This window comes from Erigeron canadensis, chromosome 6 (assembly GCF_010389155.1).
Source record: "Erigeron canadensis isolate Cc75 chromosome 6, C_canadensis_v1, whole genome shotgun sequence".
In the NCBI taxonomy this organism is placed as follows: Eukaryota; Viridiplantae; Streptophyta; class Magnoliopsida; order Asterales; family Asteraceae; genus Erigeron; species Erigeron canadensis.
The window spans coordinates 35,238,703-35,266,213 of NC_057766.1; the positions used below are offsets into that span (position 1 = coordinate 35,238,703).

Genomic DNA, 27,511 nt, shown 5'->3' on the forward strand with positions numbered 1-27,511 from the left:
CAGAACACAATTTAAAACACAAAATCGATATCACAATCGTACTTCCAAAGTCCCCTTGATTGGTTATAATAGACATTTGAACAATCTCTTGTTATTTATATAAAGATATCTATAATGGAAAATGATTAATCCTTTTAATTAATTAGCCTAAAAAATCTTTCTAATCATGAGATTATATATGTCGAAACATCAGAAGGCAAGATTAGGAAAGAGAATTAGTTCTTATAATTTTAGGAATATTTTTAGCCTAATATATAAGAGAATTTATCATTTTCTATCTATAATAATATGGTAATATGAAACTTGATTTTTATAACACATAATCACTAGCAATGTAGTTTGATGACCAACAGTTTAATTGTGAGGTATTTCATATAAGTAGGGGTAAGGATTTTTTTTATGAAAGCTTGAATTTAAGGAGATTCAGGTTCAAGTATAAAAAGTCAAAAATCTTTATTATGTTGTATCTTTAGACGAACTATTGCGGAGTATTCTTTTTATTAAATATTGTATTTAAAAATAAAAAAAAAAGTCTTTTTAGCATAAACTCTTTTTTTTTTTTAAAGGTGTGGGTCATAAAAGTCTTTTTAGCATAAACTTATGAAATATTGGATCATTTAGCGTAAACTTATTTAAGAAAACATTATATACACCCTACGTAGTGATTGATCCGCAGTTAAAAAGGAAAAATAAAACATAAATGATACAAAAGTGACCGACAAACAACCTACGGACGGGTGGTAACGTGGGATGTAGCAATGGCGAGAATAAGGGGCATTTTTTGGATGGTGCCAACTTCTAGAAAAATATACCAATTAATGAAAAGAGCATGTTATCAAAACTGTGGGTCATATATTCTGCAAAATTGAAGGCTTTTGACCTTTGACCAATTTTGTAAATGGATACATTTTTAAACAATGTTAAACTACGTTCTCCTTTAAATACTTACATATTCAAGGATATTCAATTTAACTAGTATAAAAATTTAACGAAGATATAAAGATTGTCTTAAGTTTACCAAATGATACATTTACTCTTAAAATATTAAAGTATTTGAATAAAATTGTTTTTTTCTTTGTCTAATGATAGAATCTTATATATTCTTATTAAATTACCCATTTATTTAATTTTCAAGTAAACACGTAAGGTTTGACAAATCTTTATATTAAATAAAAGAGGATTGTTGTGACATCATCATTCTATAAATATTGTTTATTTGTCACATCCAAATTATTTCTTAATATTAAGCTTGCTATTTTTAATTTACTTATGATGTCATAAACACTCTTATTCTTAAAATATATTGCATATTTTTTTTTTTATAAAAAAAATTTAGAGATATATATTTTTTATTTTTTTTAGAAAAAAACTCATTGTCTTATAAGTTTCATCGTCTAAATAACTTTATCATAAAAAATTTTAGTTATTCACATATTATGCGAGTTAATAAACTAATTATAACTTATAAGATATACTATTTTGAGGAGACAAGTGCTCTTATACTATCGTAACTTCGGTGGCGAAGATGCAATTTTATAAAAATTTGATTGATATGCCCGGGTTAAACCCGGGTTAATTAGCTAGTTAAATTAATAATCTAGAGTGAGATATAAGAAATAATTAACTAACAAAATTAGTATGATAATTACTCACTATATGTAGATGTTCACTACAAAAAAAATATGTTATATACAGGATAAAATGGAAAAAAAAATAATAAAAAATACCCTCTTTTTAAAAAATAAAAAAAATACCCTCTTAGTGTCTAATATATATCATTTTACCATGTTGCAACTAAATGCTAGACAAAATTGTACTTAGTATTAACTAATTATTTTTTGTAAATGAACAAAAATTAATAAAGGTGCCTCGTGGGTTTTTCGCTCTTGGACGAGATCATATTGAAGGTCGATTATGATGGTTGATTTAAGTATGCTTTATATAGAGAAGGTTATGTTGAGGTCGTGTTGTAGTCACAACATTTTTGTCAATTCTTTTATATGCTTGCAATTTAAACTTTGATGTATCAAAGATTAAAGGTCAAGACTAGTTTTTCAATATAGTCATTTCAGGAGGTGCAGTGTCGTCGTGGTGTTGTACACTTTGAGATATTTTCTCGATTAACTAACTCTATATATACATTCACAATGTCACCACTTTTGTCAATTATGTGGCCAAGACTGTTTGGTTTGAGGTTCCAACGGGTAACATCATATATAGGTAAGATCATGGTCAGTTTTCAACTTAATTATTCTATGACTTCTACTGATGTGTTTCGATATCAAGTGATTGTTATCTTAATATAATGGATTCCGTATTCTCATGTTCTTGCTTGATGATAACATCATTTTAAGTTAGACTTTGGTTTAGTAAACTTAGCATCAACTTAGCTGCTTCTAAAAAGTAAGAATCGATGTTCTGAATTTAATGGTACAATAACTAAACAGACAAGAGGTGGAGCGGCAAGCTAGATTAATTGTTAACCTCGATAACCAAAACTTTACTTTGATATGTATTTTAGAACTAGTATTTAAAGTAAAACAAATAGACTATATTTTAATTATTAGACTAAGTGGAGTAGAGCATTAAGGGAATGCCCAACCACCCATCATTTATCGACATGTGGCACTCCTCAATCATGAGGGGCATTCTCCCATTTCTTTTGGGTGGAGGAATGCCCTTAGAGACCCCACAAAATATAAAATTATATACGGAGTATATAATAGGTTTTTTAAGGAATAAAAAAATTTAATTAGTTACTTTTTCTTCTTGGAAGTGTGAATCGGTCAAAGGCCCCACAAAAAACCAACTCATCTAACGCTTTAAGAATGAAACGGGTCTCGGTTTTTAATGAGGTGGAACGCCCCCGGGATCGAAGTGAGGCGTTCCGGATGGAATTTACGAGAAGTAACAGGCTACTCCGTTTAGTCTTAGATGATAAAACTAATACACATTCATTGAGTACAAGTATATACTTATATATATATAACTAGGTTTTTTTACCCGCACGATGTGCGGCTATTTAAAACAATCATTTAATAAAGTTTTGACTATCGTTCTAAAATAAAAAATAAAAATAAAAAAAAAGTTTTGACTAATGTTATTAATTTTGTAATGTGAGGCTATTTAAAACAATCATTTATCAAAGTTTTGACTAATGTTATTTATTTTGTAGCTATAAGATTAAAGATAAACATGTATTAAAATTTAAACACATAATTATAATTATCAATAATATGATATGAATCGTTTCTTTTCAAATTTATTCATAAACATATCTTATAATCACATACACTCAACCTAAGTCTTTACAAAAATTCGTAAAAAAATCATTAAAACTCAACATATTAGTTTGATATTAATAATAATATAATAAAAAACTGTAGTCTGTAGCATTAATATAATATTTAATATTAAATTATAAAGCTGTAATTGTGATTATATATACATAAGATTTGATCATTTTGATGGAAGATTTTTTTTTTAATCTAAAACTTTCTATAAATATAAAATAGGCTATAAAAAATTGTTAAAAAAATATGGAGATGCCACATGGGATAAATCCTACATGGCAATTTTTTAGAATGGCTTTTAGTTTGAAGAATGTTTTAAAAGGCTTGTTTAACTACTTTTTTAATAGATATATAATATATAATATATAAATTCCATGATCAAATAGAGGAAAATACCTTTAATTTAGAACCCTCGTGGAAAAACGTTGCATAAACAAAAAAAAATCCAAACACCATTAAAGCCTTAAAGGTAACATTTTTGCGTTTTATAATGAAAGATCCTTCTTCGGCCATATCTTTTTTCTTCAGTAAATATATAATTAATGGAAAATATATCTTAGTTATGAAAACCATATAGAACTAGACTTTGGAAAGATATTTGGATCAAGGAAACGACTTTGGCCAGCAGATACCCCAAGACTTTATGCATTTGAAAATCAGTCGGATTGCTTTATTTCGAATTGGTGTATTGACAATTCTTGGAAATGGGAATGGAGAAGAAATCTTATAATAGAAATGTAAAAGTAACATGTTTTTCTCAGTTAAAGATATAAGAAAAGACCTAGATTTGACAATTCTTCCTATTAAAGATTAACCGACATGCTGGGACTCCATGGTGCCAAAGAAAGTCAATATCTTCACATGAGATTGTTGAGAGATTAACTACCCACAAAGTTGAACCTTAGTACTAGAGGAATCGAGCTTTATTCTATTAGCTATCCGATTTGTAATATGAGGGCTGAAACATCGAATCACATTTTTAAGGATTGTACACAATCAATCGAGGTAAGACTTCTATTATCAAATTGGCTTCAACTTAATATTCCCGACGAGCAACAAAATAACATCTTGGAGTGGGTATCGAGACTTCACGTGACAACGCGATTTAAGAGTATTATTCAGACAATATGCTTTGTGTGGTGGTGGGTTATTTGGAAACATCGGAACAACGTGGCCTTCAATGACAAAAGAATGACTAGTTTGGATCTTTTTCATGACATTGTTTCTTTTTCTTTCTTTTGGATTAAGTACCGTACTAAGAAAAATAGCTTAGATTGGTCACTATGGCAGGTTTGCCCCATTTATTTCTTGTAATTCTTTGATATAATTTTTGGTGTCTTCCAGTCTTTCGTCGAAAGTCACATCTAATACAAATAGAAATGTTGTTCCAAAAAAAAAATAATTAAGAGGCAAGGGTACAGAGCCGACGCTTGGCTCTTTGGCTAGTTTTTGGCTCTTTTATGCCAATAAGAAGCCCCCACGTGTTTTTACAAAAAACTAGCCAAATTTTGTCAAAAGTGGTAGTGTAGTGCAACAAAACGAGCTAAAACTTGCCAAATGTTAATGCCGAAAAATATATATAAGTGACCGAAAAATATATAGAAGTGACAAGGTTGCTGGGAAATATATAAAAGTGACAGTTTTTTATAAAATTTATACCCGGGCTCAGAATTTGGGGGTCGGGAATTCGGAAGTTGAAGACGTCATGGCTGCCAACCCGAAGGTTTACCCCGCCAAGATATGCCTCGGATCATCTGAGTCACATTCTTACGAACATTTTGTATTATCATCGCCCATTTAACGTAACACCGGTAACCTAATTGTTCGACGATATCATCATCGGCATAATACTACTTTTCAGACTACCTATTGCTTTAATGGAACAAAAGACGGCAATACTACCAAGGAAAAATCTGGCAACGTTACCGCTAAGTTAACACTACCAAGCTAATTACAAACATGCAATTAACGGCGACGTAAATAAGATAAATATACATATAATCAAGCATAAGCAGCAACAGTTAACCGGAAAACCCAAAAAAGGGCTTGTCGGAAAACCATATTAACTGGAAACCCCAAAAAGTTGTCATTGGAAAAACCGAAGCAACACCAACAGAACCCCCAAAAAGGAGTCACCGGATCACATGCAGCAACCAATTAAACCAGAAACCCTAAAAAGGAGTCACCGGAAAACTGATTAAACCGGAAACCCCAAAAAGGGAGTCACCGAAAAACTGATTAAACCAGAAACCCTAAAAAAGAAGGTCACTGGAAAAGTAGCTAAAGAGCCGATAAAATGTGTCCACTGCACCCTTGCCAAAGCCAAACAATTATTTGGACGTAAAAAGTGAACGATTTTTGCTAGCGACCACCAGAAACCCCAAAAAGGGGTTTCAGGTCTCATCGGAATAAGGGTATTGTACGTTAGGAGAGTCTACTAGTTTTTCCGGCATGGATTCCGGCAATAGAAGCCAAGAAAACCATAGCATTAGCCTCAAAATCGAAAACCCCCCAAATAACAATATTAGGTTTCCAATGAAAAAAATTTTGACACAAGAACAAAAATACGGTCACATAGCACGCTCCCAACGTTCACAAGGATCGGCCAAATGTGACCAATTTATATAGCCGATTAAACTTGTAAATATTTACCGATACACATGCTACAAGAAAGCCAAATAGCCGATGTTAACCAAAGCAATTTGCTGATAAAACTTGTCGACTACACTCTTACCCCCAACAAGCCTAACTATAACTATAATTCAAACATGACCATCGGTTTCACATGGTTAGGACCCGTTTGAAATTAAAGCACGATAGAAATTATGGGATCATTTATGTCGCACATGTAATAAAAGTTACGAAATCTCTTCAATAATAAATAAAAATAAGGTTAATTCATTTTTAGGTATAATGTGAACATTAAGCATCTATAACATATTGTGAATCCTATAAAAAACATGTTTTTTTAGTAAAGTATCATATGATTAGGACCACACGTCGCTTTTTTTATTTATGTTACATTATTACGTCTCGACATTTATATTTATATTTATATTATATATTATATATATATTGGTATCATATATATTAGGTACGATTCAAGTTAAACAACTACTTGACATTCACATTACACTTTTCTTTTGCTTAATTACTAGCTAATTAATCCGGGTATATTAGTAAAAGTTTATAATAACATATATTCGCAACTAAAGTTGAAACAGTCAAACGATACTCATAACATCGAAATAGTCACTATAAATAATGTTGTATTTTTTCACACTTTTAGTTAGCGTGAACAAATTAAAATTTTTGTCACGCTTTTATGTGTGTAAAAATATATAGAACTAAAAGTGTGTAGAAATTTCTCCACATTAAAAAGTGTGAACTCTAAAAATGTGTGAAATTAAAAGTTCACACTTTTTAGTGTGGACTTTCATAATTATTTTGTAACACCTAATTTGTCTGCGCTACCTTTTTAGTTAGCGTGGACAAATGAGGTATTACAAAATAATTATGAAATTTCACACTAAAAAGTGTGAATTTTTAATTCTACACACTTTTTAGTGTGAAGAAATTTCTACACACCTTTAGCTTTACATATTTTTATACACATAAAAGCGTGACAAAAATTTTAATTTGTTAACACTAACTAAAAGTGTGAACAAATGCAATATTATTTGTAGTGAGTATACCTTATAATTAACTTATTAACTCGCATAATATGAAGATATTTTAAAAATCTGTTATTACAAAATTATTTAGATGATAAAACTTAAAAGACCATATAAAAATTATTAGAGTTTTTAAAAGAAATTAAAACATTTTTTAAAAATTAACATCATAAAAAATAAAAATAAAAATTTAATAAATTTTAGAAAAGGAAAATGTTTATGACATCATAAGTAAATTAAATAGAAAAAAGAACTAAATATCAAGAAAGAATTGAAAGGTGACAAGTAAGTTATTTTTTATAAATGATGATGTCATAGCAATCCTTTTTTATTCAGTATAAAAAAAATAAAATAAAGATGAGCAAACAAATTCTCTAATTGGACAAAAAAAAAATATTAACCGGGCTTCGTGATATTAGAAAAGATATACCGAAAGGATATACATTTTACAAATATCTTATATAAATAAAATAAAATTATAATGACAATGATTTTTTAAATAATGCTTAGTTGTCATTATTACATTTATTTCTATCAATTATATCTTTTTATTTTTTTTCATTTATGACATCATTCTATAAAAAGTTTAAATTATTTTTTAATAGATTTATGATATATTTCATTTTTAGCTTAAGTCCAATATAAATTAAAATGTAATTATCTAATTTTTTTTAAACGACTATATGTCAATTTTTAAATATAATATCACCATCTATTTTCGTCTTAATATTATCAATCAGTCCGTCTATATTAAATAATAAAACAACTGTTATAAAATCATCATTTAAAAAAAAAAATTAAAATAGCTTAATTGTCATCTTTAAATTCTTTTTAAAATTAAGTTTTTTTGTTTAATTTTCTTATGATATTATAAGCACTTTTCTTCTTTTAAGTTTTTATAATTTTTATTTTTGTTATTTATGATGCTCTTTTCTATAAAAAAAAAAAAAAAGTTTTTATTTCCTTTGAAAACTCTAATATTTTATACATGGTCTTTTAAATTTTCATCATATAAATTGTTTTATCAAATAGATTTTTAAATTACCTGCATATTATGTAGGTTAATAAGCTAAATATACATTCGAAATATAAGATATACTATTTCGAGATTATGAATATGGTTGAACTATTTCATAGTTCTTAAATATCAACATAACTTAATATTACAAAAGCTTTATTTATAAGCACGGGTTGAACCCGGGTTAATTGGCTAGTTATTTATACAGTATTTTTTGTTTCCTTGAAATAATTGTTCAGTATATAAAAACAACGCAGACTATAGAAGCTATATTTATTATGTACTGCGCAATTTACTTTCTACTTGGCTGACAATATTTACGTTGATCATTTAATTATGTGTTTTCTGCTTTGTATAATAATAAACTTACTTTATGTTGTTCAAAAAAACTTAAAAGGTTAAACCTAGTTCAAAGAATAATAAATGTGAACAAAGTGAATAATGTTGTAAAACAAAGACACATAACAATACAAAAGACAAGAATATAGAGAGAATGAAGAGAGTTTTTTTATTTATCTCATAAAGAGGTATATATAATTACAAGCTGGAATATCCTCTAAGAAAACAATCTCCTAATCATAGAACAGATTACCATTCAATATATGGATATCCATTCCATATATAATATTTATAACACTCCCCCTTGGATGTCCATTGACTAAAGACATTATGCCTCGTTAAAACCTTACTAGATAAAACCCAACGGGACAAAGATCTAGTGAAGGGGAAAGAGTACATAATTCTTTCGATACGCTTGGGGATGTTGCCTCGTTAAAAACCTTGACAGAAAAACCTAGTGGGACAAAGCCTTGCTCAAGGGAAAAAGAGTGCAACGCGTATCTTCTCCCCCTCATGATCACATCACTTAAAAATTCTCATTATTACCAAATGTTTTCAATGCCTGACGTATGAAGTGTCTTAACAATATAAATTTTATTGCTTCTCGTACAAATAAAATTCTTAAATATTATTCTATTCACATATATTTACATACCATGTCTGAGGATTAGTAATACATCATGCATCTCATTTAAGTATATCCTCATACTTCACAAGTTACATATTGCCAATAAACTCAAGGTAAATGATGTATAATCCATGTTTGAACTACGAGAATAATTAGTGTTTCAATGACACTTCTAAACCAAAATGTGATCATTATCTAAAAAGTCATAAAAGGGGCATTTTAAGCATCATGTGGCCTCATAATCATGAGCGTTATTTATTATCAATATCAAGTATATTTATCATCTTTCTCTCTTATTTGTCATGATGCACATTGATTCATTCTTAAGATATTAAATTCATAAATCAACTATTATATTTTATGGATCTTGGTACAATGTAATTTTTTAAAGGTATATTTGTAATTGTGTTCTTACAAAATATAAATAAACAAAAAATATATACAAATGTCACCATCGTTGTCATACGCCTCTTCTTTGTAAGTATGTTACTTACGTTGGAAGCATTAGTTTTGAGATAAAATCTTCTATTGATAAAGTAAAAATCTTGAGTTATTTTGATTTTTAATAGAGTTTAAAAAGAAAAGCTGAAAAAAAGTGTTTTATTTGTTTGAGTTAATGTATGATCATACATTGATAAATAATATAGATGTATGTGAAAATGATATTTTCTTTTCAAATTATTATATAATAGTAATCACAATAGTCAGGTGAAAATTTATGTAGATGTTAAATTGCATATCATTGATTTCGATGAACTTATTTTATGTTCTTTAATATAATGCAACCCCTCTTTTTGCAAATTTGCCAAAATTGCAAAGACCAATGTTCAAGTTCCCATAACTTGCACTCACAAGAAATTATTTTAAGAGTTCATATTTTCTAATTCTCATGTGAGGGTCAATTTTTTTTAAAAATTTTTTCCTTCAAAAATGACTCTAATAAATATAACAAGAGATTTTTAAATTTGCCCCCTTACAAAATAAGTTCTGGCTCCGTCCCTGCCTGCCAACAAGGCTCGTCAATTTCTGGAACTGTTGGCAATGGCTTGTCCGGTTGACTGCATCACTTTACAGTGTCGGCAGGGCAGAAGTGGATGGGGTGGGTCTGATGAGTAGACAAATCAAAAAGTAATGTGTTTAATCGATTCATATACATAAAAAAAAAAAAATTAAAATAACATACGTGATTAAGCAAGTAAAATGATATGTCAGTTGGTTTGTTAGTATAAAAATGTTATGTGATGATGACGTAACAAAACAGATGAAGAAAATGAAGTGGGTATTATTGTTTAAAGTGGTGTAAAGCCTAGAATAAAAGAAAATACATTTAGATAATTCGATATGACCACTTCAAATGTTCGAAGGAGACTATGAAATATCATTGTCTTGAACCAGTCAATTCAAAATGATCAGTTATTGTTGGACGACCATCGGGTTTGTTTGACGTTGGTTTTTATATATGTAAGTTGTAACATGTATTATGGGGTTGAAACTTAGAGACCGTTTGTTGATGCACGTTTTGGTAAGGCATAACAATAACAAAGTCTTATGTCAAGGGTTGACCTTCTAGATTCCAACGACTTCGACAGTTGTATGTAGTTATGTCATTGTGTGTCTCTTACTTTGGACCGAAATAACTAGTATGGTCTCCGTGCGTTGCAGCGGATTCCATTGACAATGCGTTTGATGTCGTAATTACTGAAAGCAGTATAAGTGGGCAATCAATTAAACAAGATACCACGATAATAACGTAGCTTCAATAGCAGTCAACATTAACAACATATTTTATCCGTTTATAACAATTAATGCTTTAGACAGTTGTATATTATATATATATATATAGGGGAAAGATAATTTGAGACCAACTAAAAAAAGTCCAAAAAAAGACCATTGATTTTCGTAAGTTACACACCACCATCATGATCTACTATGATATACAAGACTTTTTTGTAAAAACATTAAGACTTTCAAGCGACGGGCCCACAGAAAAATTATGTGTAAGTTAACTTACACATGTGTAAGTAACTTACACATGATTTTTCTATGGATCCATCGCTGGAAAGTCTTAGTGTTTTTACAAAAAAGTCTTGTATATCGTAGTAGATCATGATGGTGTACAAAAATCAATGGTCCTAAAATAAGAGGTGGTCTCAAATTATCTCACACTTATATATATATATATTGGAGATAGATAAAAACCGGTGTAGAGTTATCACCACCCTATATTTAAAGGATTACAAATACGATTTTCAAATTATACTTAATACCATATAACATGCAACAAAAGTTATTGATGTGAACATAAACTGATTTACTCATTTGTCCCTCCATCATCATCGGACCTTATAATTGGTAACGGTTGGCCCACAGATAAAGAAAGGCCAATTACTTAGTCAAAAGTCCGATAACCAAACTGATAAGTTAGATAACTAGATTTCAAAGATTAACAATTACTCAAGTCCGTCTTTTACGGAAGGATGGTTTTACCTTTACCGTGAAGAATTGTTTTAACTTTACCGAAGGTAACCAGACTGATTCCAAAGAACTTAGTCTTCCACCAAAATTCTATGAAATACGTACTTTATTATGAAATTAAATTAAATCAAAATGTTTGGTAAACTTAATTTTGGCATTCATATACTTGATGTGTTCTCTCGATAGTACATACAAAGTATACAACTAACCTTTGTTGCATTTGGCATAAGCTGTCTCAACTCACAGCAAATTACAGACCATCAAATGCAACAAAATGTAATCTAGGGGCGATGGGTTCTTCTAAATCTATTTTACCATAGGCGAACAACACTTGAAAGAAAACGTCAACCACAATACTAAGTCAAGATATAATAATGGAACCTCCAAATCATCAAACTGTCATCTTCGACAAGCATAAAATACGATGAGCTGCAAATTTTGGCATGTTGGAAACCCCTTGTCAAAACGGGCATACAGGATTGGCAAGCCAAACTAATGAACATTTACTGCAACTAAGAAAAATTATTTTGACACGGGTACCGATATTGGCATGATTGGCAACCATTCCTCGCATTTTGGAATGGAATGGCGTAATAATTTGATGTGGCAAACATCAATAGGGTGAGAGTTACCAAATTTGACGTGGCAAACACCCATAGGGTGAGAGTGCCAACTTTTGACCTCATTGGTAGGGATGACAACGGGTGGAAAAAAACCCATTATCCGCGGATATCCATCCGTCATGGATGGTTAATTTCGATACATTTTACCCGTGGATGCTTAATGGGTATATTTGTGTACCCGTTTGTCGGTAGCGGATGGATAATGGATATACCATATCCGTCATGAATATATCCGTCCCGTGAACCCGTGATATCCATTAATGAGATCCGTGATATATTAATATGATAACCCGTCAAACCCGCACACTATTTTTAATTTTATATAAAGTTTATATACATATGTGATAAATATTAGTAAACTTGTAAAAAACAATTTACATTTTCTGTTACAAGTTTTGTTCTGATCATCATGTTAGTCCATTAATTTTTGTTTCCAAAGTTCAATTCCTATTTACTTAACATTAGTTGACAGTACGTTTTTTTTTAATACTATAATTGTTAGTATTAGATTTTTTTTTTGGGTTATATAGAATCCGTGGATCTACCCGTGAACTTGTATATCCGCGAATGATGAACATGGATTATATATTTAACCCGTTTGCGGATATCCGCGAATTGACTATTCAAGAAAAACCCGCGGGGATGGTAAGGGGAAAAAGATACCCGCACCCGTTACCCGTAGGTGCCATCCCTACTCATTGGCAGCCAACCTTCCACCCTAAAAGGGCACCCTTCTGCTGTTACCCAACTATCAAGATCAATATAATTTAATGCTCGTAAATGGCGCATTAGCTGCAATGACAAAAGATATATCGAGTTGCCTCAACCGGTAGATAACATTTAGCTAAGGTAACAGTGACCTCAAATCGGTAAAAAAAAAGACCCCAATCACATTTCCTATACTACATTGCCACGAGAACAAGCCACAGTTTCAGCTAGAATCATAATGCACTCAAATTAACTTGTTGATCATACAGTGAGACCTTGAGGCGCACCAGCAACAGCTGCCTTGGGCTTGGCCTTCTCGACCACAATAGCTTGTGTTGTCAGAACCATTCCAGCAACTGAAGCCGAATTTTGGAGGGCACATCTTGTCACCTTTGCTGGATCGATCACCCCTGCGTCTACCAAATTCTCATACTTGTCGGTCATTGCGTTGTATCCCATCTCCCATTCACTTTCCTTTACCTTCTCAACAACCACCTCGCCCTCAATTCCAGCATTCTGAGCTATCAGGGATGCTGGTGCCACCAATGCCTGCAGCAACTCATGTTCAATGTTAGTGTAAGACTGTTATAATGAGTCAAACAGATACGACACAGTGAAAAACGATTGCAAACAATTTTACCTTTTGGATGATGTCGGCACCTAAACGTTCATCTGCATCATCAAGCTTGTCCTTGATGGCAGGAACCAATGTTGACAAATGAACAAAAGCAGCACCACCTCCAGGTACTATTCCTTCCTCAATGGCAGCAAACGTTGCGTTTTTAGCATCCTCGATACGAAGCTTACGATCCTCCAATTCAGTTTCGGTTGCAGCCCCTACCTTTATCACAGCAATTCCACCAGACAACTTTGCAATACGCTCGGCAAGTTTTTCGGAGTCATAGACAGAATCTGTCTCGGCCAACTCCTTTTTTATCTGAGCAATTCTCGATTGTATCTCATCCTTTGACGCAGCATCTGCAATAATGGTGGTCGAGTCCTTGGTGATTGTGATCTTCCTGGCTGTACCAAGCTGCTCCACAGATGTGTTCTCAACGAGCAATCCCAAGTCACTGGCTTGGTACTCGGCTCCTATTACAGATTGCAAAATTGATGAAAGATCAGTAACGTATGTTAGATGAAAATAAAAAAGAACAAAAAGTAACTACTAATCATGTACCTGTCATGATAGCAATATCTTGAAGCATGGCTTTTCTTCTCTCACCAAAACTAGGTGCCTTAATTGCGGCAACGTTGATGATACCACGCAGCTTGTTCACAACAAGAGTAGCCAGAGCCTCTCCACTAACATCCTCCGCAATAATTAGTAAAGGAGCTCTCAGTTGAGTGGTCTTTTCCAACAAGGGAATTATGTCTTTGATAGAAGTTATCTTTTGGTCAGTGACCAACACTCTAGCACTCTCGAACTCAACTAATAGTTTCTCAGAGTTCGTAACAAACTGAGGAGAGATGTATCCTCTATCAATCTGCAAAACACATGAAATAAACAGTCATAAATCAAAGCATATATTAGATAGCTAAAACAAGATTAAAATTGAAATAAATACAGTTATACAAACCTCCATTCCTTCTTCAACATCAATGGTTGTCTCAAACGAGGATGATGATTCAATAGACAACACACCATCTGGTCCAACCTTATCAATAGCATCGGCAATCATGGTTCCAATGACATCATCATTCCCAGCAGAAATTGACGCAATAGCTTTAAAAATGCACAAATTGTCCCATCAGAAGCAGGATGATGTAAACTGACTCTATCTTTACCATTCATCAAAAGTTGTTATGACGAAAGAAACTCTAAATTACCTTTGATGTCATCACGACCTTTAACAGGTCTGGCTCTCTTCTCAAGCTCCTCAACCAGAGCTAGCACGGTCTTGTCGATACCTTTCTTAACTGAAACCGGATTAGCACCAGAGGTTACACTCAAAAGACCAAGTTTGATGATTTCCCGTGCAAGGACTGATGCGGTTGTTGTACCATCGCCAGCCGAGTCATTGGTCTTGCTCGCAACCTGTGCAGCGTAAATCAGCCCCCAAATTTCACCAGAAAAAGATACTCAACCAACTAGTAATTTAAAGTAAATCGGATTATTAATAAAAAACATTAAGCTCAAACCTCTCTAATAAGAGCAGCACCAGCATTTTCCATGGCATCGGGTAGCTCAATGGCTCTTGCAATTGTAACCCCGTCATTAACAACCTTTGGGGTACCGTATTCATCCAAGACCACGTTCCTTCCTAAATGACATAAGAACCACAATTGCAACCAAATGAGATCAAATCTTACTCATTTCTGATGAATTTACTAACAAAATGATAGGCAATAACCACTGAGACATTGTTGCCATACTAGAAAAACAAAAAAGGTCAAGTGCATCAAAAAGTATTCAACTTTGTTCCAAAATCTAATGTATGCATCCAACTCTCACTTATTCCAATTATATATATAACTATAGCTATATATAATATGGATAATGATAAATCAACCTACTTGGTGTGCCTAAAGATGTGCCTAATTGTAAGATAATAACATGTGGAAAAATCAGGGGGCAAGATTAGGAAAGAGAATTAGTGGAATCCACAAGTCAAATTCCTAAGGTTTTAGGCATATCTTTAGACACACCAATTATGTCAAATCGATATAATAGTACTTTTGTGGAATTGTCATCTATGTAAGTTTCAATGAAGAGCCCAATACATGTTTTGTCACATGAACAAAAATACTACTAGCATACACATACAATAGCAGTATTATAATAAAGTCGAAAACACAAGGTAGAATTGTGTTAATTTGGATACCCTACAATAAACTTTGTACTAAATTTGCATACATTTTTTAAACGCTTGGCCCAAAATACACAAATTTAAGCAGAAATCAGACACAAATAATAACAATAACAAATTGTAGATTTATAATTACTAGTGGTAGTTTATGTAGTACCTCTAGGGCCGAGGGTAAGACCAACAGCATCAGCAAGTTTATCAATACCGGCCTGCATCGCTGACCTTGAGCTCTGGTCAAACGCTATCTCTTTAGCAGAGGCTCGAACCGCCAGCCCCCGACGGTTTGACTGCTGAACCGGTCGACCGGTTCGCAATTGATTAACACCGTAATTAGCATTCCTCACTCCCCCCTGAACATAATTATCCAAACACTAATCAACTTAAAATACACACACACACACATATATATGTGTATATATTTAAAAAAAAAAAAAAAACTAAAAGGATTGAAATTTAATTTCATTTAAATTTTACCTGTTTAGGAGAGTATATGATGGAAGGGGTGGAAATTGCATTAGCAGAAGAGGAAGCCATTTCTTTGGTTTTGGTGTGTCAAATGAATTTCGTGTTTGTTTGTCTGTTTGTTTATTTGTTTGGTTATGAAATAAAATAAAATGAAAAATGTGAGTGAGTGAGTGAGTGAGTGAGTGAGTGAGGGGGAGATTGAGTTATTCATAGGGTTTTAAGTAAAATGGAGTGTACTAGACATTCCAGAACATTCTCCATGGAATTGGAATGGAAGTCTGTAGATTGGGCTATATTATATTTGGCCTATACAAAACTCTAGTTTGCTTTTTGCACTTCGCTCCCACTAGCTTTATTTTGTTACATGATACACCCATTTATATTCTCTTTCATTATTGAGATGAGATGATATTTTTTTTCCAACATTCGGTCGGTATGCAACATCAGGGAAATATCACCGTATAATGGTAAAGCCTTGCATGTACCCTAGACAACAAGATGTTGACCATGGCTCGTTACAAGTATTCGGGAAAAAAAACCTCAAGACTTGTCATCCCTAAGGATCGAACTCAAGAACTTGGATAAAACTTGAGATGCCTCTCACTAGTTGGACTAGTCATTATTGGCGATGAGATAATATTAATTGCAAAACCGAATAAAAAGTTAGAATCTGAACGTCGTATTAATCAATGGATTTTGGTTTTGAATTTTTAGATAACAGATATTCCGGTTATGTTTTTCAATTTGTATAACCATTGATCCAAAACTATCAAACTAGACGGAATCAAAGATATAACTACTACCTAATTTGTTTATATTTATATCTTTTTTGTATCATTATTTGTTAAACAAGTTAAAACAACATATACTACATTTTATATTGATGCTGAAAAGATACATGTAGAAGCTCATATGAATAACAAATTTGACATCCCTCACACATGTCGTATATGTTTTTTGTTTTTCTATATCTATATTATCCATTTTACAACGCATTTTCAGTTACATATCAAGAAACATTTAAGATGGCATTGGCATTGAGTCACACGAAAAAAATTGAGTTACTAAATACATGTAATTAAAAGCATATTTTAACCTGTGATAGATATACCAACTTTTTCAACTTTTACATAATTGATATGTTTTTATACAATTATTATATCTTTTTACATATGATAACTTGATTATGGTCCCGCGTAATACGCGAGAGAATATATTTTTATATTCATATATATATATATATATATATATATCAAAAATACAATTTTCTTAAGTAATAATTAACGAATTAATAAAAATTCAATTTCATTTTATTAATATTTGTTTTTCTAACCTTATTAATTTCACAAAAATTTATTGTGTTGTTCATTAAGTCTTACTGATTCAACGCCAAAAGTTATTACTTATTCATGTTATCACAAATATCTCGATGTCATTCGGATTTTCATGTCATCTCATAAAAAATATTACACATGACACATTCTTTAGATGGTGCCTAGGCATACAACCTTCTAAACCGGGTTGCAAGAATGCCACTATTAAACCAATGATCATTCCATAATCTTGTCTTATTTTCACTCCCAACTATTATCTAATAACATCTTAAGGAGGTTAGCAATCGAATGTGTCTCACAGACTGAGGAACATATATTTGCCCAAATATTATTATCATTTTTTTTACATAGGAACACAAACTCAGAACCATGAATCACTTGGATAATTTTAAACCTCACGACATCAAAGTTTTGTACCACATGTCATATCCATTTGTACATATAATGCTAAATTAAGAGCATCCAGACCACTAAAGCGTAAACCACTCACTTTTTTACCTGTCTTCCAGTCGATCCATTGCATTTCATTTTCCTAGTTCAGCCCCCCTCCTCCCTTACCCCTTCCACAAAAAAAAAAGAGATGAAATTGTGATCTTTAACAATCGAATAAAGAAAAATAATATATCATAAATACTTTGAATTTTAACTTTTATAGATTTAATTTTATTTTATTAAATTTAAGTTATTATTACTTTCTTCTTTAAGTTTGTAGACGTTAATAATTAACGTATTTAAAGATATAGTTATGTAAATTAATTTTTTTATATTTTACATCATTTTTTATCTTTAAAATTTATTTTTAATGTTATTACAATATAATTTTCTTTTTATTAAGTTATACTTTTGTATAGTATTTTTATCATATAACAAATAAAATTTGGTTATAAGGATTTTTGTATAGGATTATTATCATATAACGTTTTTATTAAATCAATGTTTTGAAATCTGGACCGGAGTTAACCCGTCCTTGTTAATAAAAAACAAATATGGAGTGTATAGTAAGCTATCACAGTTATATATCAAAAAAATAATTGTATAAAAGTTACAATGATATTATGCATAATTTTAAGTTAGATTAACACAACATGCGATATATTGATTGATAATTAAATTGCTTAGCTATTTTAGTGTATGACTAAATTATTCGAGCAAAACGTTAAAACAAAAGTGCAATGACAATGCAGACATATCCGGATGAGTGAAATACATCCAAAGAAATGAAAACCTTACTTAGCGAGACTTCTGATAGATGATATATCCTTTTTTCAAAATTGTGGTTAAATAACGCACAAATTAATATGAGAAACAATGACTAAGGTTTTTTACAAAAGCAAACTTCATGCCTAAAAGCGAACTGTGTGGTCACTGTTAAATGAAATCTTATCCACGACTAATGTAGCTTCATGTGTTTTAGTGGTTTAATTTTTACCTGGTTAAATGTTTGTTAACTTATGATATTATAAAAACTTAACATGTCACTAAATTATTATTTTTTTGAACGACATGTCATTAATTATATATGTTTCTAACGTATTACGCGGGTATTAATCTAGTTAGGATATATATTAGATATTAATATATTGAATATATAATATTAACTATTATTCTATTATATATATATAGGGGGACAATCAAATAAGAACATATTTAAAATAATAACGGTGATAACACCTTAAAATCATCATTTTGATGCATTAAAAGTTCATAAAACTGAAATAGTGCATAACTAATTATTATAATTTAAGTGTTTAACAACACATTGATTCATCAAAATCGAAAAAATCACGTTTTTTGTTGGATGCATCATTTTGATGAATATGCATCCAAGATGGATGCACAAAACAAAAAACATGATTATTTCGATTTTAACGGATGAATATGTTGTTAAACACTTAAATAATGATAATTAGTTATGCACTATGTTAGTTTTATGAACTTTTAATGCATCAAAATGTGTTCTCACCGTTCTTATTTTAAAAGTGTTATTACCGGAGTGTTAGGTGCTAAATTCATCCCTAAACAAACAAGAACCCTTTGATGAATTCCATATTTGATTTAGATCAAATTTAATTATTTCATCTTTCTTAAATGACAATATTAATACTTATACTTTTTATGATTATACAAAAAATACCTCTTTAAATTTAATTTACACTTTTTGGTTTCCCATAATAAATTTACACTTTTTACCCATCAATTTTAATCAATAAATCAAAAATATATATAGGGTAACACTCCAGTGAGAACAGTCTTAAAATATAAACGGTGAGAACACTTAAAAAACATCATTTTGATGCATTAAAAGTCCATATAACTAACATAGTGCATAACTAATTATTATTATTTAAGTGTTTAACAACACATTGATCTGTCAAAATCAAAAAAATCACGTTTTTTGGTGGATGCATTATTTTGAAGAATATGCATCCAAGATGGATGCACAAAACAAAAAACATGATTTTCTTGATTTTGAAAGGCCAATGTGTTGTTATACATGCACTTAAATAATGATAATTAGTTAAGAACTATGTTAGTTTTATGGACTTTCAATGCATCAAAATGATGTTTTTTAAGTGTTCTCACCGTTCTTATTTTAAAACTATTCTTATTTGATTGTCCCCCTACATATATATATATATATACATATAGAGGGTAACTTTCCAGTGATAACAGATTTAAAATGAGAACAGTGAGAACAAGGAATAAAAAAGGAATTTTAACATAAATATGGTAGTTTCCCTTTCAAACGTCTTTTTGATAATTTAAAAATGTAACCATCATACTAATACAAAATTCGTTCTATCCACATCCCCTTTTTAAAGATTTCTACACGTTTGCTATATCAAACAGAATTATACATTTTCAATTTTATATCCAAAAAGTTTAATATTCAATAATACACAGATACTATTTTTTTATTTTATTTTTTTGACAGCAGATATATGGATACTATTATTTACGACTTTAAACATGGATGCACAAATCTAATTAGTATGCATCCAATTCATCTCTTAATGATTTTACATAACTATAATATATGCACACTATATATTATTATGCATCTTATGTTTGAAATTGGAAGAAAGGAATTAACGGATTATAAAAGAAATAAATATGAATGCACAAACAATATTTGGTGGATGCACAATTAATATTTAGGTTTTTAGATGGATGCATAATTCATCTTAATTAATTATTACGGTCAAATTTGATGGATGCAAAGCTACTACTATTTATATGAAATTTAATGGATGCACAAACAATATTTGATGGATGCACAAATAATTTTTAGTATTTTTTTTTCTATAGTTGCATGCTTTTTAATAATCTAATTACGATGTAATATTGGTTGGATTTCAAAACGTGGGGGGTGGGATGGGGTGGCCGGCAGTTACCGTGAAGAATTATTTGATTTTATTTCCTTTTATGCCCTTTAGTTTTATTTAAAAAACATAAATTGCTTCAAATTTTATAATCCATTGATTTATGTAACCAACGGCTGAGATCTATTTTTATTTGTTCTTATTTTTTTTATGTTCTCATTGGATGGGCTTCCTATACATACATATATATATATATATATAGGGGACAATCAAATAAGAATATATATATATATAGGGGGACAATCAAATAAGAATAAATTTAAAATAAGAACGGTGATAACACCTTAAAATCATCATTTTGATGTATTAAAAGTCCATAAAACTGACATAGTGTATAACTAATTATCATTATTTAAGTGTTTAACAACACATTGATTCATCAAAATCGAAAAAATCACGTTTTTTGTTGGATGCATCATTTTGATGAATATGCATCTAAGATGGATGCACAAAACAAAAAACATGATTATTTCGATTTTGACGGATGAATGTGTTGTTAAACACTTAAATAATGATAATTAGTTGTGCACTATGTTAGTTTTATGGACTTTTAATGCATTAAAATGATGTTTTTAAGGTGTTCTCACCGTTCTTATTTTAAAAGTGTTATCACCGAAGTGTTACCCTATATATATATATATATATTGTAGCTATTATTTTTGATTTCTTGATTAAAATTATTGGGTAAAAAATGTAAATTTGTGATGGAAAACCAAAAAGTGTAAATTAAGTTAAAGGGGCTATATTATATTAGCTACTATTTTTGATTTATTGATTAAAATTGATGGATAAAAAATGTAAATTTATGATGGGAAACCAAAAACTGTAAATTAAATTTAAAGAGGTATTTTTTGTATAATTATAAAAAGTATAAGTATTAATATTGTCATTTAAGAAAAATGAAATAATTAAATTTGATTTAATGGCTCTAAATCAAAGATGAAATTCATCAAAGGGTTCTTGTTTGTTTAGGGATAAATTTAGCACCTTGTTATATATATATATATTGGTAGATTGGTAGATGATTGGTAAATTTGTTTTATATAATAGAATTTTAATACTCCTAGTATCTTTCGTAATTTAAAAATGCCTACTTATCTTGTATAAAAGTTACAAATCACCGCCCTAAAAGATAGATAATAGATATAACCAACCGGTTAAAACAAGAACCCTAAACCACCAACAAAAAAAAATGGACCCACAACAACCTGTCGAAAACCATCAAACCGGCCCCTCAAATCCAACACCCACTCCGACTCGGGCTCCGGCAGCAAGAAAGAAAAGCAGCCATCCGAAAGTCAACGGAAGAGGTCTGAGAGTCAGGGTACCAGCACTATGCGCCGCTCGTATATTCCAACTGACCCGTGAACTGGGCCACCGGTCGGATGGTCAGACCATTGAATGGCTCCTTCACCATGTCCATCCGTCTCACTTTCCCACTTCCACCGTCGCCACACCGGAGAACAGACAAGACACATCGTCGGAACTTGATTTGTTTCCAAACATGTCTTTTACTTCGTTGCTGATGCAAGGCCAAAACCAAGACCAAGATTTTGAGGGCCATGGCTAGTTATTATTAAAAAAATAATTATTATATATATATATATAGATAGATAGATATTGTTTAGATTTAGAGGAATGGTGATGTGATGCCTTGTACATGATCAATCTATGGATGTACATTGTTCTGGGCTTTTTGGTTGTTTGTTTGGAAAATGTTGGTTTTATTTTTTGTGAAGGTTGACTTTATGTTTGACTGACCCCATTGTTTAGGAGAATCCATGATTTTCAATTGGTTAAAATGTGTTATCGATGTCTATTTTTGTGGTAGTAGGGCCTACTAATTGATATTATTTGGTTGATTTGTATCATTTGCGTTTGATGTAATTTAGTTAACTTGATTATAGTTGATCTACGCATTAAACGCCTTCATCGACTTCATAAGAAGAAAAGGGTGAAAATCGCCCTCACCAAGGTTATGGTTTGTAAATTAGTTAACGGGGTGATCAGAAATTACCTTTTGAAGAAGTTATCACACTATTTATGTTTTGCAAAACTGCAAAATTAGTTGACTAAAATAATGATTATTTGTGTTTGCATAAAGATAAAAAAGGCTTTGTGTTTTGGGTAATTATGGGTATTCTACTCGATTTACGAGCAAACTAATCTTAACTTTTTGCAAGTTTAGAGTCAAAGCAGGTAAGTTTATATGGCCACTAAAGTATAAGAAACCAAGAATTAGACCCCTGAGACTTTAACCCTTTGTGAAGATACATACCCAACCAATGAATCAACACCCTAGTGGTTATTTGGAATTAACCTTTTGGATCAAAAAGTAAAACAATTTGTAGAGAGTTGTTAATGGGGTTGATGGCTCATTGATAAGATCTTTGACCTTGGGAGGATTTACCTGGGTTCGAGTCTCACTTCTCACATTCGTGAGGGTGGATTAATAGGAGTTTTTCGAGAGTCATGGATTCCAGGCATACATATAATTTAGGACTATGAGTAGAATAAAATGCCGTTCAAAAAAAATTTATAAAGAGTAATCGTAATAGATTCACCATTTTACTAGTTAAACCAAAAAACCGAAAACAAATTGGTTTATACAGAATACAATAAAAATGTAATTGTTCTAGACTGTGGGAGAGAGCACAACTTGTTATTGTATATGCCATATCATATGCAACATATGGCCACTAAAACTTGAGCAGAGTCTATGCTGCACGTTAAATGATATTAGCGGGAACAGAGCTGCAATAGCCACTCAAATACTCATCTTCTACATCAGTTCTTCATGTTTTTCACGGTCTCATGTTCGGCCCATCTGGATATATAGATATCGGGTAGAAGATTAGAAAATAATTGATCTCAGTGCATGATAAAAAGCAAGCGACTTTATATCAAGTAAACGATACAAATATACTATAGAATGCAGGTATTTTTGGGCTAAAACATTTCCTGAAAATAAATGTATCACACTTATTTTGGGGACAATTCTCAGAGAGATTATGCTAAGATCTGACATAAGATACAGCCACGTTAATTAAAAGTTACTCTCATGGTATTTTAAAACTAATACCGGTCTCGTATCATTAGTAATATGAGTCAGCATGAACGTTATCAAAAGTCTAATGGTTCAATCTTTTACCTTCATCAGGATGTATTGAATTGTAGTGAACCTCTGCCCAAAAGCTCAAGAAAATTACTGCAGCAACGAATATCATAACAATTGTAAAAAGAAACATTAACCAAACATGATGGACCTGATGGAATCCATCATTCAAGTGATCCCGATGTAGATTAAATTTTACTAAAACTTCTGCCTATCCATTTTGTCATATCTTCAATGGGCTGCAAACAAAGATAATACCTCGATTTGACCTTTGGACACTTGGAACAATCTCAATATAGCAGGTGTCCTTGAATGACGTGATTACGAAGATTTTGATGCCATACTACAACATAAAAACAACATGCATTAGGCTGCATCTCATGCTATTTTTAAGTAGATTATACCGTGAAAATACATTCTCATACCAAATCAGCAGCAGCCTGCAAAGTGACGTGATCGCCCCATTCACCGACCCTAATTGATATCCATGGAGTTCAGAAACATATAGTAAGATGGTGGGTGACTCAGGAAAAAAGTATATCACCATTTAACAGAAAAGAAGTAGTAAAATACTTGGCCATATTCTTCAAGTAATCACTGTAAACCATGGGGACATATCCTTCGTATATCTCTGCATGTGATTCAAGCTTTGGAAAAGAAAAGTCAATATCAAAAAGGAAAAAAGGATGGTGAGTCAATTACAAAAAAACCAGCATATCTACACCAACCTGATCTACGATTTGTTGTCTCACAAATTCATGGTGCTCTGCCGAACGGTACACTTGATCTGAGAGAGCTCGAAACTGAGAAACACAGTACAAATTACTACAATATTGTTCAGGCTTTAGAATGAGCACAAAAATTTGTAAAAAACAGGTTGGGTATCAAACAGATGCTTTATTAGGAGCTTATTCTGGTTTCAGTCAAAATATAGCATATGCTAGTCTTAAAATAAACATTACATAATTGTTCAAGCCACACATGCATAAGATATTCACCTGGCAATTTCCATCGCCTAGAACTTTAGACTCTACTAACTGGTATAACTGTAGCCTGTAGAAGGAAAATAGTATTTAGGCATCATGATAGGTATAGACTATAATGAAGAAACTGTTGCACCAAAAATAGGAAGTGAATGCATATACATGCCACATTCAGTGAAGCTATTGCGAATCAGGATATTGCTTAATACCTGTCAAGTAGCCTCTGATGATCCAAAGTTGCCTCATCTATAGAAGGTATTTCTCCGTTGACTCTGGGAACATGCTACAGAAATCCAGCAGCAAATTCTTATTAATACATTCGATAAGAAAGATACTGATAGTACATATGCAGCAAAACCATCTGTTTGACTTATTTAACCTACACAGAATAGAATTTGGTAGCCTTATTTGCATACACTTTTTTCTTGCATATGAGGCACAAAAGTGAAGTACTTGTATCAAATGAGACTATTACGTATGACAGGGTGAATCATAATACTCCAAAATTACACACTTACAGGAATAGAAGCCATCTGATTCAACCTCTTGCCTACTTCATCGTCATAAGCATAGTCATCATTTAGTTCCAAAGAGTAAGCCCACTCCTCCCCGTAATTCAACTGCCTGGTAGGGCTACCACATGAAGTAGAAGGTGGCACATCATTTGCGTTCTCATCATCTCCTAACAAAGTATATAAACATCATACAGCCAGAAATAACTTAAATAATCAAAATGATGAAATTAGAGCACGTTTCGTCTATATGATACCAAGGCTGTAGTTTGCCATAGACTGGTTAAGAGAATCCTGTAAATAAAAAGATGTTTGTGAATGATCAACTTCCTCACAAGAAGGTGCAGATTCTTCTGAAACCGAAAATGGGGACGTGTTTTCCGGAAGGACAAGTATAGGAAGTTTGTCATTTCCTGTGCTGATACATTCCGTGTCATAACTTGCTTCTCTAGAATACTGATCATGATAACAATCTCCATAATTTTGTGGACCATATCCGGAATAGCTGTTGTCAGTAAACGGCCCACCATCAAAGAGCTGGAGGCCCCACCGAACAACATCAGGATCTTGACTGTATGAAAACATTATGCTAATTCGTGATTGTTTAATTCATATTATTTCGGCTGCAAAGATAAGATAAATTTGTCAAAATATGAGAGGCTGAAAAGAAAAAAGACACCCTTATTTAGAGAAAGCCACATGATTAAATATACTAGTGGTCCCTAAGAAAGATTATGATAATGGCCTTATTATGTGGCTAACTTGGACAAATTAGCTATTTTGTATTAATTCAAACAAGACATCACTACTTTGCCTAGATAGAACATTATAAGACCTTCCAACTGGAAACTATATGGGCAATAATGAAAGCAAAGCGTGCGACTTTGGCAAAAGCTACAGATTATACAAAAATACCAGTGATTATTTGGGGAAGGTGAAGCTTGAAGCTGAAGCCAAATCAATCAATAATGAGGCAGTGTGTTAGGTTTATATCTACATCAATAACTTTTGAATGGTTCATGAATAGACATATTCATGCCGTTGGCAAGTTCATCAGGATCATGGAAATTATGAATAGACATATTCATGCCATTTTCTAAGACCTTAGATAGCTTTTTAAAATGGATTATGAATAGACATATTCATGCCGTCTTCAAAATACAACTGTAACTCTTTATCAAAGAACAACCCATAAAGGAAAGTGTGCCTCTTCTAGTTATATATGGTTCTTTGGGTGCGGTTAGCAAGTTCATCAGGATCGTGGAAATTAAAATTATGATTTTCCATTTTTTTTTCTGATTGATCATGAAACACTGGTTAGTGGTGTGTTTATCCAAAAGCATATCTCAATCAGGATCATGGAACCTCTATAATTGTTATCATATATGAATATTGACTTTTGAAATTGTGCTAGTGACATCGTATCACACTAAGTGCCGGGACCAAGGAAGAAAAAGTTTCCATGGCGATAGCCAGTGGGAATCGTTGACATAGACGAGATAGATAAACATAAACACACCACTAGTAAAATAAAAGGGAAAGTAATACCTAGTCTAGAAAACAATAGCAAATATGGCATCAACTTATCTCGTTCTCGATACTCAAATACCTTCTTTTACGCAGCAACACGATTTATATTCTCCTAAAGTTACTAGAGAAAATATATTAGGATGCAACTTTTTTCACTAGATTTAGATGCTACATTGTACTAATAGCTATAAATAACCAAATTTATTAGTAAATACGAGTACAAAAATAATCAAAACCTAATCCAGCTCACTCAAATCATTAAAAAGACAACCTTAAAAACATAAATAAATAGAAAGACATACATAGACAGTTAATCAGCCAAAATGCATGTGTGATTTAAGTTTCTTAAAGCACATAATAAGTCAGCAATCCGATTTTTTTTATTCTTAAAATATAGAAAACACTCAAAAATAAGAAAGAAACAGATAGAATTGTAGCAATTACCTAAAATGTGAATGAATTAGCACTTAGCATTACATTTAGAATCCAATGAAGAGATATACAACATATATATAGACATAGATAGAGATAGAGATAGAGATAGATACATTTTGGGTAGGAATAGTATAAATTAGTGTACCTGAAAGTGGGGGATCGAAAAAAGTGGCCCTTCAAAAGCGG

General features: G+C 31.6%; 3 protein-coding genes across 3 annotated transcripts; 1 reads left to right on the top strand and 2 right to left on the bottom strand.

Moving 5' to 3' along the window:
• Positions 1-12,790: 12,790 nt before the first annotated feature.
• On the bottom strand, positions 12,791-16,193 carry LOC122603040 (ruBisCO large subunit-binding protein subunit alpha). The gene is made up of 8 exons (XM_043775653.1): positions 16,043-16,193; positions 15,726-15,918; positions 14,901-15,022; positions 14,589-14,796; positions 14,339-14,484; positions 13,939-14,245; positions 13,399-13,850; positions 12,791-13,307 (listed from the first exon to the last, which is right to left on the bottom strand). Exons 1-8 carry the CDS (start codon positions 16,100-16,102, stop codon positions 13,020-13,022), a joined length of 1,776 nt encoding a protein of 591 aa, XP_043631588.1. The 5' UTR covers positions 16,103-16,193; the 3' UTR covers positions 12,791-13,019.
• A 5,749-nt stretch (positions 16,194-21,942) lies between these two features.
• On the top strand, positions 21,943-22,320 carry LOC122604781 (transcription factor PCF1-like). Its single transcript, XM_043777647.1, has one exon. It carries the CDS (start codon positions 21,943-21,945, stop codon positions 22,318-22,320), a length of 378 nt encoding a protein of 125 aa, XP_043633582.1.
• Positions 22,321-23,269: 949 nt separating this feature from the next.
• Positions 23,270-27,401, bottom strand: LOC122603227 (OVARIAN TUMOR DOMAIN-containing deubiquitinating enzyme 12-like). Its single transcript, XM_043775879.1, has 11 exons — positions 27,335-27,401; positions 25,618-25,983; positions 25,367-25,530; positions 25,058-25,131; positions 24,864-24,918; positions 24,594-24,668; positions 24,439-24,512; positions 24,291-24,339; positions 24,124-24,208; positions 23,902-23,958; positions 23,270-23,577 (listed from the first exon to the last, which is right to left on the bottom strand). The coding sequence occupies exons 2-11, from the start codon at positions 25,943-25,945 to the stop codon at positions 23,555-23,557; spliced, it is 984 nt and encodes a 327-aa protein (XP_043631814.1). The 5' UTR covers positions 25,946-25,983; positions 27,335-27,401; the 3' UTR covers positions 23,270-23,554.
• Between the last annotated feature and the right edge of the window lie 110 nt (positions 27,402-27,511).